The sequence below is a fragment of the Phalacrocorax aristotelis genome, chromosome 7, assembly GCF_949628215.1.
Source record: "Phalacrocorax aristotelis chromosome 7, bGulAri2.1, whole genome shotgun sequence".
Lineage (NCBI taxonomy): Eukaryota > Metazoa > Chordata > Aves > Suliformes > Phalacrocoracidae > Phalacrocorax > Phalacrocorax aristotelis.
Genome location: NC_134282.1, coordinates 23,937,098 through 23,958,056, shown reverse-complemented (window position 1 = coordinate 23,958,056; position 20,959 = coordinate 23,937,098). Strand labels below are relative to the sequence as shown.

Sequence of the window (20,959 nt, the reverse complement as noted above, 5' to 3'; positions counted from 1 at the left end):
CCTACATAAGGTTTTATAGCCTTCATGAAGAAGCACATTGAATTCTCCTATCAAAAATGGATATATACTATTTTTATATGGCTACCCAAATTAAAACTGATTAATTTTAATAATATGTAGCTAGTATGTAGTTTGAATTTAATCCCTTCAAAGTAAAAGCACTTGTAAAGTTGTCATGTGGTTTAGACTACACACATTTTCTTAATACTTCTATTCTTTAAAAAATTATTAAAATGTTATTCCATTTACTATGGAGATATAAAATTGCGATAATGACAGTATTTTATGTTTTGAGTATGTGAAAAGGATTGGAAACAGAAAACAAAACCACAGGGTGCCCCCCCCGTGTGCTTAAAAGATTAGCCACTAGATGACGCCTAGATTCTGTTAATCCTTTTCTTTTCCCCTGATTAATGTCTGGGCCTGAAACCTTGAAACTGTTTCTTTAGTAAACCCGGCTGGGAAAGAATGCTTATTTCGATTTTCACTGCTGCTTTTAACTCCAGCCTGTTTTGTGGGGGTTTTGGGTTTTGGTTTTTCTTTTGGTCATTGGTTTTCTTCTTCTATTACACTGATAATTTATTTGTCTTGGACAAAACCCTTTTACAAACAGTTTTTCTTCATACTTTTTTAAAAAATTATTTTCTTCATGTTCCTCTGCTTCACAAGAGTAACTTAAAAGTAGAAGCAGGTCAGGAGAGCGTGCTTTACACTACCTGTTAACAGACATTTAGCATGTGTAGGTAAATGCTTGTATAAATATGTTTCATTTGGTGCACATTTTTCTGTACCAGGAGGTATGAAAAATACCACTAGGGGTGGGGATTAAACTATACTCCTGTAAAGCATTGTAATACTGGCGTAACTGTATCCATTTTATGATATGCACTCATACTTTTGTAAAAATTATCACTGATCCTGGTGCTGACATTTTTATTTCCATAAACATTTCTTCTGTGGACCAGGCTAGAGAAAGACTGAAATCTTCTGTTTAACTATGGATCAAGGCAAGCATTGTAGTTCCTATTCCTTATTTGTTAGTCTCTGCACTAATAAACTTCAGGTCTGTATTCTGTGATACACAGGCAAGTTACCACAGTATAACAAATTAACGTGGGTCAGCTGCTCCACACTAAACTGTGTGCACATTCTACCTGGCAGTTTCTTGCCATTAATCTAAGAAAAATCACAGCAGCCTCCCTTTCAGTGAAAGACGGGGAATTTCCTCATTTTTGTTTAAGCAGTACTTCAGTGTAGACATTTGCAGGTAGACTGTTGCATGTGAGCAGTTCCTGGCATCAAGTTGACCAACAGGAGCTATTTTCTTTGTGATAACTTTTTTGTGTGTCAAAGGGATGCAGTAGGCCACCCTTTACAAAAAGCTTACTGTAACAGATTGTGTATGATAGGACGCTGCTATGTTCCTATGCATAGTTGACCATTTTGCTGACAAAATCCAGCCTCATTAGATGGGTTTGTAACTGGAAGAGATGCTATCCACTGTTTGAAACTTTAAAATTATTTAAAAATAGACTTTAATGAAAAAGCTATCTGATTTTTTAATGTGAACTGTTTCATGACAATTGATGAATAATGTTATGTTAAATGTAATAGAAATTAGTGATGGAATTATTGGAGGGGCTTCTCAGGGATGGGACTCAGAAGAATGGCTCCAACAGCAAATAGAACCTGGGAGCTTATATAAAATAACACTGGGAGCCAGGGTTATTTTGTCAGCTGTATTTCTGGTGATTCTGTTTGGCTGAGAGAATTCTGTTGTTTGAGAAAGGAGGTGTGATTTGGACAAGGCAAAAACTGGGTTTTACTAGCTTACATAGGATTTGTATTTATACTTTCAGTGACAAAAGGAGGCAATAAGTCTTTGCGGTGTAGACCAGAATTTTAAGGAAGTTTTTCTATGCTGAAGATGATAGAATAGAAAAACATATATGCTTATTATATTATTTTTTAAATTAAAATTATCATTAAATAAATTATCTTCTAAAAATAATCACTAAATTAAAACATATGTCTTCAGAGAAGTGCTGCAAATTCTTCTGTGGCTTCAAATAACTTCATAAAGGGCCACAGAGCATTTATGTATTATGTATTATGTATTTAAGAAAGCTTACCTATAGCATGCATTATATAGGACAGGCACTCTTTACTTTGCAGCTCATTTCACTGTACAGTGGCATGGTTACAATCTTACACATTAATGAGAGCTAAATAAACCAGGATTTCCCCCCCCACCTCTCTAATCAATACTGCCAGATAATAAGACCTGGCATTGGACTAGATGTAGAAGTTCTCAGATTGAATCCTCTCCTACCTAAAGATGTCTCTGGCATCTTTTTTTGATACATAATCATTATAATGCCGGGGGAAAAAAAGGGTGATAAAAGGACCAGGTTACCTTTATACTTTTCAGTCAGTGGAGATTAATTACTGCTGATGCAGCTGACAGGAAAGGATAGGAGTAGTAATCATTTTCATTACCAAAATGTAATGGAGTGGTCAGGAAAGAAGGGTAAGTTGTAATATTGTAAAAATCTGAGACCAACTGATTGAAATGTTTCCATCTTTTGTTTTCTAGTCAAAGTGGAATCCAGAAAACAACTAAAACATGCAGCCTGAATGCTCTAGCATTGATCTAATATTTGAGAAAGTGATTTGGACTGTAAACTGCTTAAGGTGAAACTGTCTGTTCTATGTGAATACGTATACATGTGTGATTGCAGAACTATATGCACAGTGTATATATTTAGAAGTCTTGATTGTTACTATTGTGTGTAATCTAGGCAAAGCACTACATAAATTTTAAATATTTTGGAGGCCTGGATTTATAGATAAGTTGTTGCACTGTTATATCCAATAGAGTGATACCGATTTATCCTATGAAAGAATTTTAATCTGTGTCTATTTCCATTACAAAACAAATCTATAGTGAGAGCTGTATTATTTGTACCTTTTTTAACCCTATTCCAAGGTGCCAAAATATCTTCTGCTTTTCATTAGAAGATTCCTAATATGTTCTAGGTCTTATTTTATTTAAATTACTTGTACTAGGACAGCTACAGAGTTCTGTCATATACTTTATAAATAAAAACACCTATCTGAGAAGTTGTTATAGCGTTTTCATGCACAGCCCTGCTTATAGTTTGTTTATATTGAGATGTATAGTAAGCCAAACAGATTTTTTTTCTTTATGACTTTGGGAAGGATTGACTTTCTTCTTTGAAACAAAAGGCAAGCATAAACTGTATCAACAGAATACAGAGATTTATCCTTGTGAAAAAACAGGTTATGAAAACCTGTAAACCCAAGTCTGAGCTCAAGGGCCAGAATTTTCATTGCCTTGCACTTCATGCTGTGACAATGCAACATTACAGAGGTTTAAATTGCTATACTAAAATATGTTTTGCTGTTCTTTTCAGTTAACTTCTTCCACTGAAAGAGTTCAGCCAGTTGGTATGAGAACATCTCCTGATAAATATTACCCTCTTGCAGTACTGCATTCTCCCTGTAGAATCTCATAGGACAAGCTAAGCAAGGTGAGTCAGGTAGGAAAAGGTGTAACCAAAACAGTCTGATAACCCTATTGCTGTGAGCAGATGTTGTATCTGGAACTCCAGTTCGGGGCAAGGGCTGGAGCTCTCTAGAATTCCACTGGAGACTGCACTGGATCCTGCAGCCCGATGGCTAACAGTTAATTTATTCCTGCCATTGTAATTTACTCACAGTCTGCATTCATTTTGCGCTGCTGCAGAATGACTATGCAATCAGCATGGTGGTAGAAAATCTGGTTCTGCTTCCTGTTTTAAATGGCACAAGTTCACTAAAACAGAAATAGCTCAATTATGATCATACAAAGCCCTTCTCTAGAAAACAGTTATTTTCCTTTAGTCACTTTTGATGTGCTAACATTTTAACTAAGTGTTCTTGTTTTCTGTGTATTCAGTTTATGCCATCAAGGAAAGCAATTTGCTGTAATGCTACTCAAGGCACCCATTAGTAGCAAACAGCAATCTGTGTTTTCAGAGAACCAAGGCTGTTATTTCACAAAGGGAGCCATTCAACTCTGCCTTAACCCTCTAACCAGTAAAGCTCATCTTCCAGGTGTTATTCTGACTATTTTACTGGTATTGGCTTCTCAAATGTTTAGAAAATGAAAGTCTAATTTAGATTTTGTTTGTGACTTATTAAAAAAGTACGATGTGATATATATCTATATAAATAAATGTAAATTCTCAAATATTTTTTGAGATAACAGAAAAAAATTGTCATATGTCACATGTGGCATGTTTTGAACATCTAAGTGAAAAGAAAAATGTTTAACTTAAAAACCTTTTCCCTAAACATTCAGGAAGTTTATTCAATTTGTTAGTTGTTGAATCTTTGAAGCAGACATCAGTAACAGTGAATAGTAATACACATTTTTCTGACACTGATACTTTGAATTCATTAAATTCAGAATGCATTAAGTGTAGAGTCTATAGTCTGTGTTATCAGTAGATGTGTATGACCTGACTCAGAATCTGATATGGCTAAATGGAATAAATGCCTCCACAGAAGTGCTCTGATTGAAGTAGAACTACTTGCAAAACCAGCTCCAATCTAGTTAGAGGCCTTTATAATTATTTCAGAAGTTGACATTTAATTAAAAGGTGTAAAGAAAAGATAAAATTATATATTTTGAGAATATACTGTTGGCTCACTTGTCTTGCCAAATGAATTTTACTAAGACTATTTGCTTTTGTGACAAAGGCTCAATAGTCTTTCTCTGAACAAGCTAGAATGTATGGCCACGGAGTATGGTATTTTTCAGTCAATGAATCAATGTGTTGAAAAGACATACTACAGTATTCAGTTGGGTTTTAGGACTATCGCATTGGATGGCATGCTAGAAGAGCATTGCTTTAGTCTGGTCAGCAGAAAATTTAAGCTGTCTTTGGCTTTAGGGCACCTCCAGGAAAAAACTTACAATTCAGGTATTAAAGTTCTTTTTCATGTGTAGGAAGAGATGAGAAAATTTAGAAAAAAACCCAAGTGATTAGATACTAGAGATAGATAGCCCGAAAAAGACAAATCAGAGAATTGAGTAAGTAGCAAAAATATTAAATATGGTAAAGTAGTCAATAAAACCAGTACTACTGTGAGCAGCAAAACTACTGATGCTTGGTTTCCTATGGATTTTGTTTCATGGTTGAATTCATTTGCATCAAGATATGAACTCCAGCCAAAGGTTTTCCATGGTTACATGCATTTATTGTGTTTTTATGTAAGTGATTTTTTTGGGACTTGATAAGCATGAGTTCACCCCATAAAGGCATTCTATCTGGTCATTAATTTTCATACAAAATTATAGAACCATTATATCTTAAAGAGTCTTTGTCCTTTGTCAGATTTAGTTGGCCAATCTACACTGGGCAACTGGTTCAAAAGCTGTGGGGATGTGGGCAAACAAATATTGTGGACACCTATGCCTCATTTTCTTAACAAATTAGGCCACCGAACCCCTCTCCTCACAATGTAAATATGTGTGTGTGAAAAGGTGCATATGTATGAATCCAAAAGTGAATTAAATAGAGGTGTCAGAAAAAACAATTAAGAAACTATAGGAAAATACTTGACTTCAGGTGCAGTGATGAAAGGCAGCAAAGGGCACTACATATTAAAAGCAGTTCACAGGAATGCCTTTTGCAGCTTTTACAGGAGAATATCCTATTTAACTTTGATACCATGGTTTAATTCTGAAGTCATAGCTAAGTTTACAGAAAAAGCCTTCGTGAAGTATTTATCAGACTTTCAGAAAGCCTTTTGATGACAGACTGTTACCTAAACTAAAACCAGCAGGAATCCAAAGTATAGCAGCACAAAAACAAGCGAAGAGGATCTCCAATGGTTCTTAAGGCTTGTTTCTGGGTCTTGGTAAACATGAGTTTATGTTGTAGGCTTTTTCTTACTGCAGGTACTCTATTTGGCCATTTTTTCCATACAAATGGTAAGAATATAATATCTTTGAGATCTTCCTGACAGTCTTTTTGTCAACTATTACTGCAGGTACAATGAAAGACTCAGCTTGACTTGCTAGTGGAAGAAAGTGGATACTATCATTGGACCATAGAGTGTCCACAAGCTCATCTGCTAGCCTCTTCCAGTCCCTCACTATCTTTTGAGTGCAGTGATGTTGCCTAATGTCCACCTGAAGTTTCCATACTGCAAATTAAGTCTGTTACTTCTTGTTCTGTCTTTCTTTTCCTGGCTTTGGATATGGTTGATACTGTGCCCTCATTCCTTTAGCCTTTCATGTTTATGTTCTTATGGAGTCTCTGTTTGCTGTCACATAAGGCAAAACTCTTAATCTTTGCATGGATTCCTCCACCTCTAAGAATTCTGGAATATGTACTGTCCTCTATTGCATTCTCGTTTCTGTTTAATGATGACTGAAGCACTGCAGTGTGAGATATAAATAAAGCAAGTGTGATATTTCGAGAATAACTGACAAAAGTTTTGCAGCTATTGAAAAGCTTGTCTGGTTAATTTTATTTTAAATCTCATTTTCACAAAATTATTTCTTCTAATCTTCACCATCTGCATAACAAGTGTAATCAGCAAGCTGAAATTAAAATATCTGCAACCTCTGCCCTTCAAATCAATCACAAATTAAACCTGAAAAAAATGTGTTCTAGTGGGGAAAAAAACCTTCCAAAGAAATCCTTTCTATTAATCATCCGCTACAAAGGCAAAATATGTACCTATATTTAAAAACAATACAAATAAATGTAATTAAACATCTTTTTCTTCTTTGTGAAATTTTATGTCTTCATCAGCTCTAGAATTAAATGCTGATTTAGAAACCTCAGACTTCTTGCCAGATGACAGTAGAGTAGACATCTTTCCCAAGCAGCAAATCAGCAGAGTGCATAGGATATTCATGGAAACTTTGAAAGCCATTCTGTGCACATAGTACCTAGGTGACCCTTCAGAGCTTAATCGAAAGATAGCATCTTAGGAACTAGCCACAGAATATTTTTGGTAGGAGCATTTACAACATTGTTCTCCAGTGTTTGCCTGTGCTGCTTCTTTTAACAGTTGACAAGAAAATGCTAGCTGACTTTTAGGGAGAAAAATTGGCTCAATGCAGAGGATTTTTAGAAATTCTACCATAAACACTTCTTACACACACCTTTGTCTTTGTCACTTGAAAAGTCCAGTGGCAGGGAATGGTACTGACTCTGCCCAGTAATGTACTCACTAGAAAGTGCTTTTCTTAGAGTACAGGCTTTTCTGTTTTCTGGATCAGAAGGTTGCTAGTAAATTCCCTTCCTGTTATCTGTATTTGAGTAATATTCTCTACGAGGAAAAGAATCAATGCAAATGGTAATCCTTCAAAAGAGCTGAGACAGCACTGCATGCCAGAGGGCTGAAAAAATGTGAATGAACATTCTCTGATTTACCAGCCAGGTCTGTTCCTCCAGTGCAAGTATTTAATCTGCTGACAAGGAGATAAGGGACTTTGTACAGCTTAAAGACCAACCTAATGTCACAAATATGATACAAGTATACCTTTGGAAGTAATTATAATGCAACATGATGAATGTCTTCTCTGTCTCCAGTTCTGTGCATACAGTTGTAAAGGAAGCTGCAAGTTCTTGAATATCAGTAGGTGCAGGAAGACAATGTTGTTTTGGAGCGTAAAAAATCTTGCACATTTTCTCACCCCCTGTTAAAAAGTCTGGAATTTTCTTTTCCAAAATTGGCAAAAAACCCAGGGTCAGATCCAGTTTTATCCTAATCAAAGTCTACCCAAGTGCCCAACTGCCTACTTCATTTACTTCCCAACTATATCTATTAGATAAAACTTGTAAGCATAATAGGAAAACAACCGAAGGATGCTTGCTTTCCACCTTCAAACTCATCATTTGTGAATTAATGATAATTCTTTGTGATATATGAAAGCTTTTACTTTGTTTTATGATTTGGTGTGAAGTTATGAAACCCTGCATTGTGCAGGCTTACTCCTGGCAAGAACCAGCTAAGGGAAATGTCACTGATTAAAACATGCACATTTTGTTTCCTAGTGATTACTTTGCTCTGATAGCATTTTGAAAGCTTAATGAACTGTGGTACTTCTTAGCCTAGGAAGTAGCAGAGACTTAGAAATAGGAATTAAATATGTTTCTATTGGAAAGTCCAGGTCAGGGCAGAATAAGGAAAAATAAGGAATTTACCAACTCCAAGTGCATTTTCTTCTATGCAAACTAACATTAGAGCATTGCTCAGCTGAAGTATGCAGGAAGTTTGATACCAGGTCAACTTTTATGAGGAGAAGCAAAGTTTAATTCATAAAAATATCCCTACGTATGCACTTATATGCCCATGGCCATGTAAGCATTAGTGACATATTAGTTGGATTTTTGCAGATGTAACCTTGTTTTCAGCTGGGAGACTTGTCTCACTCCTTTCCTATCCTGAGCTATTGACAGTGAGTAGGCTAAGCAGCAGGTGGGGATGGGGAGACAGCATATGTTCCTCCATTTCTGCAAAGTTTTTTTCCACATCTTTTCTCTAATTTCCTACCACTGATCTGTTTAGTGAATTTCCACTCCTCCCATACTAAACAGAAGATGGGGGCCTATGGACAAGATGGAATTGAAATTCATATAATTCATATAGTTGGGGAAAAAGCAAATGAACTTTCAGGCATACAAGCCCGTCTTCAGTTCTGCGGAATGTGTGCACAGATTTTGTTGAATAATTTCAGTTTCCATCTACTGAAGTAGCACTCACCATCCATGGTTAACTTAAACTTGCCTTTAGCAAAGAACATGAATTCTTTTGAAAAACCCTAAATAAAACTGAGAAGAGTTGTACGGAGATGGCTTTTTTATTTGAAGTCTGTGAAAGGTAGGTACAAGGTGATTGCAGCATGCTGGGTACTCTTGATGCACAGGGTGTGTGCAGTCTGTGTATACTCTGCAGTTTTCCTCTTATAGCCATAAGCATGCCTTAGTTTTCACATCATGGAGCAACTCGAATGTAGAGTTTGCTTCAGACAGTGGACTCCTCCCCTGGGATTATTAGTGGAATGCCTGTTCTAACTGGTGTTAAGCAGCATTGTCAGTGATCATAGGACCATATTAAAGAGCTACAGCATTTCACATTGGCCGTGAGACATTTATCAGGTGGTAACTACTAGCAGCTGTAGACCTAGGCCAAATTCAAATGAATAACCTACACATGAAAGGCCATATATTGTGTTCAGTGAACCATTGTGTTGCCTGAAAATGTGGACTAAGTGATCAAGGACTAAATCAAATAGAAGCAGTCCAGTGAATGTCCAGTTTTACTCAGTCATCCAAATATATTATGATATTACAGCACTGCAGAGAGATACACTATAGTTGCGATAATTGTGACTGTTAATTTTCAGCCTTATTGCTAAAGGACATTCCTCTGGAAATGATTACAAAAATGTAGGAAAGCATTATTTGAGAGAAAATTACTTTTATTTAACTCCAACTGAAAGGCAAAGGAATTTATATGTTTGTAACTGATGTTATTTCTATAAAATATTTGTTTCCAGAAACAGGCACAAAATATATTCACATAGCAGTGTCAAAGAATTATTGCAAATCTAGCTCGGTTCTTCTTTTTAGACAAAACATAATACCATAATAGTGTGATGAAGATCTGGGTGGCTTTTGGGTCAGTTTTAGTTTTTCTTCTTAAATATCTGATGGCACACCTGGTCTTCACATGTCAGTTCCTACAGTATTAAAACAATTAGTAAGTATATACTGGTACAGGTTGTATTTTGCATACACAGCAGACCCCACCAGAAATTACTACAACTGAGCAACTGCATTAAAAAGATACGCTTATGAGAAAGGGAACAGAAAGAACAGTGTAGTATATGTAACCAATCAGCAGGCACACATCACATGTTGCAGTAATTAGGTTTTAATACTTGAATTAACCACTAAGAAGAATAAACATGAAAAATGCCTAAAATTTGCTCTTTAATGCAAGGTTTTTTCATGCTCTGTTATTAGAGCACTATACTGTAATAGTTTATAATTCACATGTTACCTCATAATTCATGAGAAGCAATGAAATAAAAAAAAATGGAGGAATCTTTAAAAGATGAGGACATTTGCTTCAGAGATGTGCCCAGCCATTTTTCAGGGGCCAGAACAACACACCATTTTTGCCTGGTGTTGCAGCCGACCTTGTAAATGTTGGCACACCTGCACATTGCAATGCAGTTTGCTTAGTCTTCTGATTAGCCAGCATTGCTGTGCCAAACAAGAGTTTGAAGTGAGCTGAAGCTGGCGTTTTGTCCAGTAATTGGCCAAACCTGCAACAGAGTTTCTAAAGATTGTTGTAAGTATCTCTTTGCTCTCCCTCTTTGTTTCCTCCAGTCTTAGCCTGAATCCTAGTGCCAGCATGTAGAACGTTTTTCAGGTCAGGTTTTCAATATGTGTTAAAATAGAGTTGCAACAGTGTACTGGACAGTTGGCTTTAAGTTAGGTGGCAGGTAGTGTTTTTTAATTCATTGCTTTGACCTTTCAAGCATACAGACTTGAGGCAATGTGGTTGGCCATGCCAACTATCTGGAGGGTAAACTGATGAAGGAGTACAAGTCTAGATGCAAACCACGAGAAAGAACAATGAAGTCTCTTCCATAATCTTTTGGCACCCACCTATTGCACCACCCAACATTATCACGCCCATTTCTTGATTGCCTTCCCAAGAAACTCTGGAATAATTATCATTATGTATCTATTATTTTGTAATCTTTCTGGATTTCACTGACTGCTTATTTCCTGCACAGGCTCTTCTGGCCTCTCTTGGACTCACCTCTTTTATCTTTGGGCTCCAGCTTACTTCATACTCAGATGTATGAATATTTTGACTTTTTATTGTACTAGCACAAGATAATTGCAGTGTATGTTGTTTTCAGGATCCTCTTGAGTATCCAGAGATATGCTACGATTTCACAGTGCCTCCATGTAAAATTATTTTTTTTCTTGCAATCTGTGCCATACTGGCTTTTAAAAAAATTTTTCCCCCCTACCAGTGATTATATATGAACAAGATGATGTTAGAGGTGCAGTGTAACAAGAAGGGTTAATAGCTAGAGGGCAGTGGGGTGGAGCAAAAAAAAAACACTGCAGGGTTATGACTTAATTGGGAACAGATGGAAAGAAACCAAGCATTCCTGAGTTGTAGCAGAGGAGGGGATTTCCTTAGAGTTCAGAGATCAAAGCTGTCTAAATAAAGACCATTCTAACTAGAACAAGTAATAAACCCTTTGAAACGGAAAACCATACTTTGTTGCAGTCTCAGTTACATGCTACGTATCTGTATAGCAGCCCTTACCAGATGCAGTAGGTCTCCTTCGATCCAGTGCTTCCAGCCCCTATTTTTCTTTTCACCTTGCTGAACACATACCAGTTTGTCACCATCCCAGGTCACTAGTGTCTGCATGAATCAGATAATTAACTTAGATACATTAACGAGAAGTTTACAAATACATGAAAATAAGCTCAATCAAACAATCAGAAGACACAATTCCTACCATTCAAGATGAAAATGCTTCCTACCATTCAAGATAAAAACAGCGTTTTGATGTCAAGCTTTTACTGTTTTGTTGTCATTTCCATGCATTTCTTCACATCTATGAATATAGATTCATACTAACTAGTGAACAGCTGAGTGAATTAACAGATACTTGTGCAATGTATGCAGATTGTATCTTTTTTCCTTGCTGTTTAAAGATATTAATAAAAAGATTATAAGGTGTCATGAGCGAAGACCTGGCGGCTTATAGCAACTAGTGCTGTGCTAACACCTTTTCTAGCTCTGCAGAAAATAACAAGAGGAAGTGTATGTTAATATCATCTCACGCAATAAGTTTCTGTATTTTCATGCACTTTCACAAAAGACCTTTAAAAAAATATGATCATCAGCTGGGCAACATGCTCTATCTGACCCTGCTTGAGCAGGGTTGGACCAGGTCATCTCAAGAGGTCCCTTCCATCCTCAACCATTTAATGATTGGGTGTGATTCGGAGTCTATTACTTATACAGGGTTTTGGATATGCTGATTCTTGTCCAGGAGCAGGATGACCATATCTATTAGGAAAAGTTCTCTTTACAGGCTAAATTCTCTACCCAGATACACTAGAGTACATTCAAAGCAACTTTGAATTGTTCTAGATTTGAACCATTGTACTTTAGGGAGACATTTAACCATGTATCATAGGCAAATCCTCATCAGAGACCAGTTATAGTCAGTAGAAGTTCAGTTATTAAAAAGCTCTAAGAGTATTGGGAGCTTAATTAATTTTCTAGTTCAGCACTGGATGATTTATTTCTCTTATGAGGGAGCTTTCTATTAATAATGAGACAAAACTAATTTCATTTAACTTCTTTCTTATTTACGGAATTTTTAAGCTACATGCTCTTTAAATTATCCATGCCCTCTTTATATTTAAATGTTGCCTAGTAGTTTTATTGCCTTCATCTAACTTCAATGTGTTTGAGGCATTATTTTGTTAGTAAAATGACCAGGAAATTATTTTAGAGCAGTCCAGAGAATAATGGCTCGACACGCTTCCTTTTTCTCTCTTCTCTTGTTAGAAACAAATAATATAATTTGTTTAGAAAAGAATATTAGGCAAAAATGATTAAATCAGGTAGGGTTATAATTGTACAAGCTGTTTTTTTCCCCTTCCTTCCAAATAATGGATAGTGAAGAGGGGAGTCTGCACGTGGAATGATTTTGCACAGAAAGGCAATGGCTTTGATAGTGGTGAAGAGCACTACAGGAGCTTTAGTCTATGGATTTAAGGAGGGATGCAACTAATGAGTCCTTAGATCCTTAGTAATGCCTTCAACTGATCTAAAGAGATTTGGGCGCAATGTTTTAAAGCATAAATTCTGTCACAGGAGTATGTCCCACCCACTGGAGAAAGTGATAGGAAGAAAATTTAGAAATAGGGATATTCAGGATACTGGAAAAAATGGGTCTTATTATTTGATGGCTTGCAGTGCTGCGAGTGAGAAATAATTTGGAAGAAGTCATAGTCACTGCACAAAGTTAGTTTGAGAATGAGAAGTGATCCGTAGTGAATAAACAATGCCTCTGTTAAATTTGTGGCACTGCAGTGACGGATAATGTGAGTTCAAATGTAAACATGTCCTTTATGCTGCCAATCTCCTGTGGCAATTGCCAAAACAAAACAGGTCTCATTGACAGTGAGCTTTGATCTCAGCTTCTCAGAGTTTGGCAACAAGTTCTGAAACCTTGTTTATTGAGAAGATACTGATGGAAAAGACAGCATATGTTTGGCGAAGAGCAAGAGAGCTGAAAGCTGAGTGGAAGAACAAAACTGAGGTAATTGGCAGGAGTGTTGATGCAGGTAGATTCCGTGGCTGATGATAAAGACAGGCAGGTGATGTGAGATTAGCAAGACTGACGTGGACAGTCAAGGGAAATTTAAGGCCTTTCTACCTTTGAAAATCTTGATTAAGTACTGTCCTGTTTGAATGCCTCACAGGAACAGACTTATTAGTTGTCTCTGTCTGTTGCAGGAGGTAGGGCATGGGCTAGCACACAATAAGGTCCTTGATCTAAACATTACTTTCCACATATCTCACTGAAAGGTGTCTGAACATATGCCCACAGTTTCCTAGGGGAATCTTGATCTCAGGTTCCTCCTATAATCCTGAAGATATTAAAGCATGCACTGCTGGGCTTCCTTGCCTGTCTACCACTGTCAGTAGGCCTGCTACCTGTATCAGTGCTAACTTTGGCTCACATTTTTCTCTTGTCCCTTCCCAAAGCTCCCTTAAGGTTAATAGCTGAGTGCAGGATTATTTTTAAAAGTTTCCAACTGTTAAACTGTCCAACTGAGGTTGGGCAGGCTCAGATTAAAAATACAGTGTGACCCTAGCCATCTAGAACGGAAAATTTATCTTGACACAGATAAAGTCCTAAATTCAAAGGGATGAATTTCCAGTTTCATTAAGGAAGATACATAGGCAAAAATACAGTTTTGCTACTTTCTAAATACATAAAGGTGTACCATAGAAAAGCTGGAAAAATCCCCTAGTAGAAAACCATGTAATTAATGAGTGTCCTCACGTATCTGAGTAACCATCCTGATTTGCATTTATAATAAATCCTTGTAGCAGGAAAGAAAACTGTCTCAAGATGCCAATTATTTCTGCTTTATAAAAAACCTCTGATGTCTGTAAAATATTGTGTTGTGGGTTTTTTTTTTTTATGTATTCAGCTGATTTTTGGAACTGCTCACTCCTAATGCTGACAGTAAGTGTAAACACATATCAGGTGCTGAATTTTTACCTTTACCACTCGGTTATCCAGTCCTTTGGTATGTTCTTCAAACTCCACTCCCACAGTGTAATTCAGTTCATAGTTTCTGAAAGTACTCAGTGTTTTTGTTTTAAAATTATCTCCATCTTGAATAATCTCCTTTGTTTGTTTCAAGTGTTTTGCAATCTTACGAGTTGCAAAATCAATACCTGCCAAAAAACAGCAAGGAGAGTATCACACCGAAAATTCCAATATTCATTACCAAAAATAAAAAACCAAAGCACTTATATTTACACATAATTTAAAAATACATTTTATGTGGGACATAGTTCCACAAATGATGCTTTTACTTGCAACATTTCGCAGAGAAAAAGACAATTTCAAACAAAAAGAATCTTGTGTTTGCAAGTAGGCTTTCAATTTGAGGATCTTCCACTGATTATAAATGTATTTATTAGCAGGATATCTGTGGGAATATTGTGAGCAGATCTACAACTTACAACCAGTAGTGAACAGATGCTGGCATGTTAAATCACCCAAATCTCCAGTTTTTTGGATAATGTGGAACAACAGGGGCTATTAAGACAAACATTGCCTTTTTGGCCTCACTCACACATGAAGCTGTGGGATGCCAGGAGTGCTATTCTTATGCCTGGGAGCCATTCCCTTTTCTAAGCGTGCAGTGTAAATCATGTAGTTCTTAGGCATATGAGGGTACTGGTATGTGTCCTGCAGGGTTACAAATGTTGGCCACCCCCAAAAGAAGGATCTCAGAATAATATTAATTTTCAGCAAAGAAGCATGTTAGAATGAGTATGTAATCGAGGGGATTTTGGCATGTGACTTTTATGATGAACCTACAGTCTGTGGGAGTATACAAAAGGTTAATTAATTAATTTAAAAATAATGAAAATTATACTAACAAATAAAAAAGAAACAATCAAATAAAAGCCTGGCTTATCCATTATTGTTAGACAGAAATAAATTGTAGTTTAGATGTTAAAGGGAGATAAATTCAAAGTCAAAAAAGTATCAAACTACAGCATTTGACAGTTCCTGTTTAATATTCTGTCAACATTTTACGCCGTACCAATCTCCTTAACATCCTTATTTTGTTCATGATGAAGACTAACATTATAATGTAAACAACTGCTTGCAACTGAATGCATTGAAAGTTACCAGAAGGGGAATATATATTACCATGATGACAGTTTGCCCCAGACAGTCCACCTAATGCCAGCTGCATTACCATCTGCAATAAATATTTCTGACCAGCTGGCAGTGAATCTTATTATGGTGCTATATGCAAATGAAATAATCTCACATGCTTCTGCAAGAGATTGAAAAATGGTTTTGGTTTGTTAGCCGTCCTTTAGTGGTTTCACATGTGAATTAATCATTGTCAACTCACCAATGCCACATACTAATGGAGCCCTTTTTCTTTTGGTAGATTCATTATACTACTTGTGAAGTACTAATCAAATTGAGAAAGAGGATTGGCTTGCAAAAAATTGTGACTTTTTAACATGGGGCATAATGTTCTTGTTCAGTATTTATATTCAAGACTTCTCAGGTATATTTTATCTGCTGTGGTGGATTAAAGGCATCTCTGGGTCTGATTTATAGCCAGGCAAAATAAAATGTAGTTCTCTATGAGGGAAAAAAATTGTCTAGACTTCTAAAGAAATGCTATTTCTGACTAATATATTAGTCTTGTAGCTCCTGGAGAAAAATCAGGGGAGGCTTTATTAAAGCATGGTTTTCATAACTGCATTTTGAACAATACAAGCAATAAAAATGATATATTGTTCTATTATAGTAGATTAAAATACTTTGTAACATGTTTATAATAAAATCAAAGTTTCTGGCTTCAAGGGCAAAACTATTCTTTAATTAAAGTATAGAAATGCATATGCATTAATTAAAAGGATTGATGAATTTTAAAAAACCGAAACCTCAGCGTGCTTTGAACCTGAGTGCTTGAATACTTAAAATACTAATCACATGTAAAATTGTGAGAGACAGAGCAGAAGAATATCTTTTTACCCTTTCCACATAATTTCTTTCCATTCTGAGAATCACCTATAGCCGTATGAATCTTTGCATTGGTTTTGGTGTTGCTTTTTTTTTTTGCTAATTTATTGGCAGTTTTTAATTAGTATAACTTACATATATGCCTTTATACACAAAAAATCATGACATACTTTGAAGGGCCAGAGCCAGACAACTGGTGCAAATACCTCCTTCATCCCAACCGGTTGCTGGCATTCTTATTGGGAAAGTAGTTTGAAAGTTTTATCAGAAAGTTCAGTGAGTACCTCTCCAGTACAGTCTGCCCAGGGTAGGCAATGAACCAGAGGAAAAATACACCTATATTACATTCCTCATTCTAACACATACTTCCACTTGTTTTTTTTTTTAGACTATTGAGTGGATCAAGCTCTTTTATGCTCATGAACTGCAGGCTTCCCAGTATTGGATGCCTGTAGTCCAGACCCTGTTGTAGGCTGGATCCATCCATTTTTCTCCCAGTTTCCATTGGGATATATAAGATCAGAAAGGGATCAAAAATCCACCTCCTTGAATAATAACAAAGTAATAATTTATCCGCTGACTGAAATGGTTCTAAGGGTGCCACTGAAACGCAATGAAGAACTGCTGAAGACCAACTCATACTAGCATTTGAGATACAGAAAAGAATTATAAAATTGGAAAATGGATTACTTAATAAAAAAGGATCAGAATATAAGGATGATAATAATTAAAGTTTAGTTTAAAGGAGATATAATTAATATTTGTATTAAGACAGACACCAAAATTTTATTGAATTTGAGTGAAAATCACAGTTTAAATTCTACAGTGAGTAAATTAAAATTCAAAGAAATATATGTTATTAAGCAGCGGGTATCCTTTTCCCTGACATTTTTCCTGAATTTTAGGACAAACACAAGTGAAATGTTATAGCTCAACTGAAATAAACAATACAAGAATCTCATCCAATGATACCCTGGAAAGGAAGAAAGGAACAATAATGAGATGGTCACTACAACCAAATGAAAAGATATCATCATAATTGCAAATCCTTTTTGAAAGGAAATATGCACACCACAAGTGTTTAATTTGCATCCTAAAAAAATAAGGAAAGAATAAACCTAAAAGGTAAAGAGATTTTATAAAGAAAATTATCCAAAGAGTTACCAAATACGATGAAATTTATCGCTAGAAAGCAAGGCAGAACTAGAGCAGGATGACCATTATGACTGGTGTTTAGAGTAACACCCGACAAAAGTAGGTCAGGTCTTGGAGCAAAGAGCTGAGACAGGACTGAAGCAGAGCCAAAGCAGAGAGAACTGGATTAGAGGCAAGAATTGTATGTATGACCAGAGGCTGAGGCAGGCAGTGTGAGAAGCCTGAGGTAGATGAAGATGGCCTGGAACAGTCAATGTGTGACAACTAGTAGTTGACTTAAGTATCATCCAGACCAACAGGCCCTATGGCTCACTTGCAGTTGGCGTATTTAATGCTGAAATCACATTTCAGTTGCATATAAAGTAGTAATTATTCTTTATGTATAACTGTCAAACCCCAGCGCTCAAATCACTTCAGTTAGTGTGTATCTTTCTCCTGAAATTAATATTGGCTTAACCTTTCTTATTTCTAAAAAATGGATTTTTTTTGTACCCTGCAGGTGTATGTGTGTATTTATAGACTTCCCTAAACTTATTGAGCTTTTCTCCATAAATGCAAAGGCTAAAAACTATGAATAATGAAAGTTGCTTTTCTCTCTCAAAGGAGTTGAAGCTTTAAGGAAATTATAACTATTTTCAATTCTTGTTGAATAATGATGAGAGTTTATGTGTATTTCTTCTCTTTCAATTTGAACAGATAAATAAATTAGGGTTAAGATTCTCTGATGACAGTAAAACTAGTAGAAAATCAGTTAAAGCATGAAATTTTTCATCTCAGTTAAGGATTTTTTGGTAGTTGTTCCTAAATCAGTCGCTAGTGTAGGCATTGAGAATGACTTGAAAATTGTTAGATTTAATTACCTGATTACTTTCCATGTGTTGTACTCTTCTTCCTAACAAATATATTTTCTTAGCTTGTGGAAAATGGCTATACAGTGTACTTATTGATTTTGAACCACTGAATTGTTTTTATAATCTACCTCTTTACAAATAAATATTTTGCAATCTGAGCAGGCAAGTTCTTTAGATCTCCATTAACTTGACTCAACACCTTTTGAACAAAGCACAAGAAGCCACAAGTCTGATCTTGACTTCTGGTGACAAGTGCAAGATACTTTGGCCTGAAAAAGCTCCTGTTTATCAGCATTACTCTTACAGTGGTGTCAGCTACTGTAGAAAGGCAGAGAAATAAGAAGAGCAAATGTTAAACAGAAGATAGAAATCAATGACCATGAGACAGGAAACAATGAGACACCTGGGAATGAGAAGTGCATAGACCCAGTTGGGCCCCTGAGGGCTATCAATTTTAAGCATAAAAATAAAATACAGGTTTGATTTTTGCCACATGCTAATTTATGATTCAGAGCCAGACAGACTCCTCCAATCTAGGTTAAATTAGCCAACTCTAATGACTCCTTTTCTTTGTAAGTTTTATAGACACCATGTGTGGTAAGGAAACAACAGCCCTTTATGCCCTTCATCTGTGATGTAGTAGAGCTGGGAGAAGATTCTCGATTCTAAAGATTACACTTCTCATACATGTATAAATCTAGCTCCCATACTTTTTGCAGTTTCTGGAATGCAGCTATATTGCTGCAGTGCCAGAAAGGTGATAACTGTTCTTTCAATGCCAATCCAGAGTGTACTGAAGAAATTATTGGGAAATGTTGATGTCTTCTATTATTTCTTCTTTTCAGCAAATTAATGATCTGCATCTCTGCTAACCTAAGTAGATTAAGGATTTCCTGCACACTACTCGCATAATCATAATGACCTGGAACAAAATGTTTATGCCTTTACAAGAACAGAAATGCTTGAAAGGCAATTTATATTGAAAATAATAGGTGCAGCAAAAGACATTTCTTCATAAAATTGTCTTCAGTCACTACAAGAACTGAGTCTGTCAGTGTGGAGAAAAATAAATCTACAAACAACACAAACTTAATCTTGATATGAATCAACAAGTATATTGCTTGCATTCTGTTAACAGTGTTTTAGTATTCTAGCATCTACAAAGAGTATGCTCAATATACTACACAACAGATACACAAAGTGCTGCTATCAGGCCTCTAATGATAAAGAGGCTAAGAAAGTAGTAAATGAAAGTTGCCTAAAGAGCAGAACATCTCTTTTTGCATGTACACGTATATTGTTGTCATCAATGATGGTCATAACCAAGTGAAATTAAGCTTAGTTAACTACATAAACATAGGTTTAAGAACTCCTGTGACTTAAGGTTCCTTGCTGTGCAGGGATGACTCCCACAAATATTGTCAGAAATATCTGCCCGCTTATCCTTAAATGCTTTCAAAGGCTTTTATTGCCTTTACCATGCAACTGGTACATATAACTTCTATTAGTTCAAAGCACTAATTAAGAACTAAACACTACTGTTGCTTTAGTGATATAGAATATCCTATTCCTCTTTAACAGAGCCAATGGGGTTGTGGCTGGACTGGTACAGTAAGTATATACCAGGAATAAAAAAGAGTTTACGATTCTGAAAGCCTGTTTGGTTGTTTTGTTTATTTTCCCATTGGTTTCTGTTTTTTCATTTATCTAAATAAAGACTAATATCTTTGGCTACAAGTCTTCTCTTGCTTATATGCTTAAATCATTGTAATTATAGGCACATTACAATTACTTGATTTTTAATGTCATTGGCAGAAACCCTTATGCCCCAACACACATTACAGAAATAGTCTCATTAATTTTTAGAAGGATTTTACTTATAATTGAAACATTTTCTTTTTATATAGTTAATATTTTTTCATTTACCTAAAGCAACCATGTAGCCTTCAAAGTTTTCACTGCTTTCCATTTCCCATGTTCCATTGTAATCAGCAGGCATGGTGGTAAGAGCTTAAAACCAACTTCAGATCAAAAGGTGAGTCTGGAAACAGGATCTGCTCAGAGAATGCTTTATAAACCTTTTTATATCTTTTTTTATAGGGTTTATGGTTTTCTAGATAATACAGTTTAAGGGTCAGAGTGATAACCTCAGAAGACTTCGCCTTCATTAACAAAGTTCAGCTGAACAGCTGGCAGACAAGGAACACTTTCTGAAGTATGTAGTAATACAGGATATGATTTTACAGTGACCTTTGTAAAGAACTACTAGCCATTATGGAATACCTTTGAAATATATTGAACACAGTGGCAAATTGTACAACCCAGCTAAAGTTTCCAAGGTGAATTCTCTTTTTCAGCTCCTTCCCCTATGAAGCACCAGTCTTACAGAGCTGGCACACCCAGAACTCCCATTTAAAATTGATGGAAGTCTTGAATGTGCAACAAATGTAAGGCAGAGCAGAAAAGGGAATATTTCCGTTGAAAATATTTTTGTTTTGCTTTGTTTTTCAAAATATCTGTATACCAATAGCTGCACTTACACCAGCTGCACTTCTATGTTTTTGCTTTA

At 36.0% G+C, this 20,959-nt stretch overlaps 1 protein-coding gene across 1 annotated transcript; it reads right to left on the bottom strand.

Annotated features, from left to right (window-relative positions):
* Window positions 1–9,530: 9,530 nt before the first annotated feature.
* Window positions 9,531–20,389, bottom strand: RBP2 (retinol binding protein 2). The gene is made up of 4 exons (XM_075098336.1): window positions 20,317–20,389; window positions 14,381–14,559; window positions 11,389–11,490; window positions 9,531–9,772 (listed from the first exon to the last, which is right to left on the bottom strand). The coding sequence occupies exons 1-4, from the start codon at window positions 20,387–20,389 to the stop codon at window positions 9,719–9,721; spliced, it is 408 nt and encodes a 135-aa protein (XP_074954437.1). The 3' UTR covers window positions 9,531–9,718.
* Window positions 20,390–20,959: the final 570 nt, after the last annotated feature.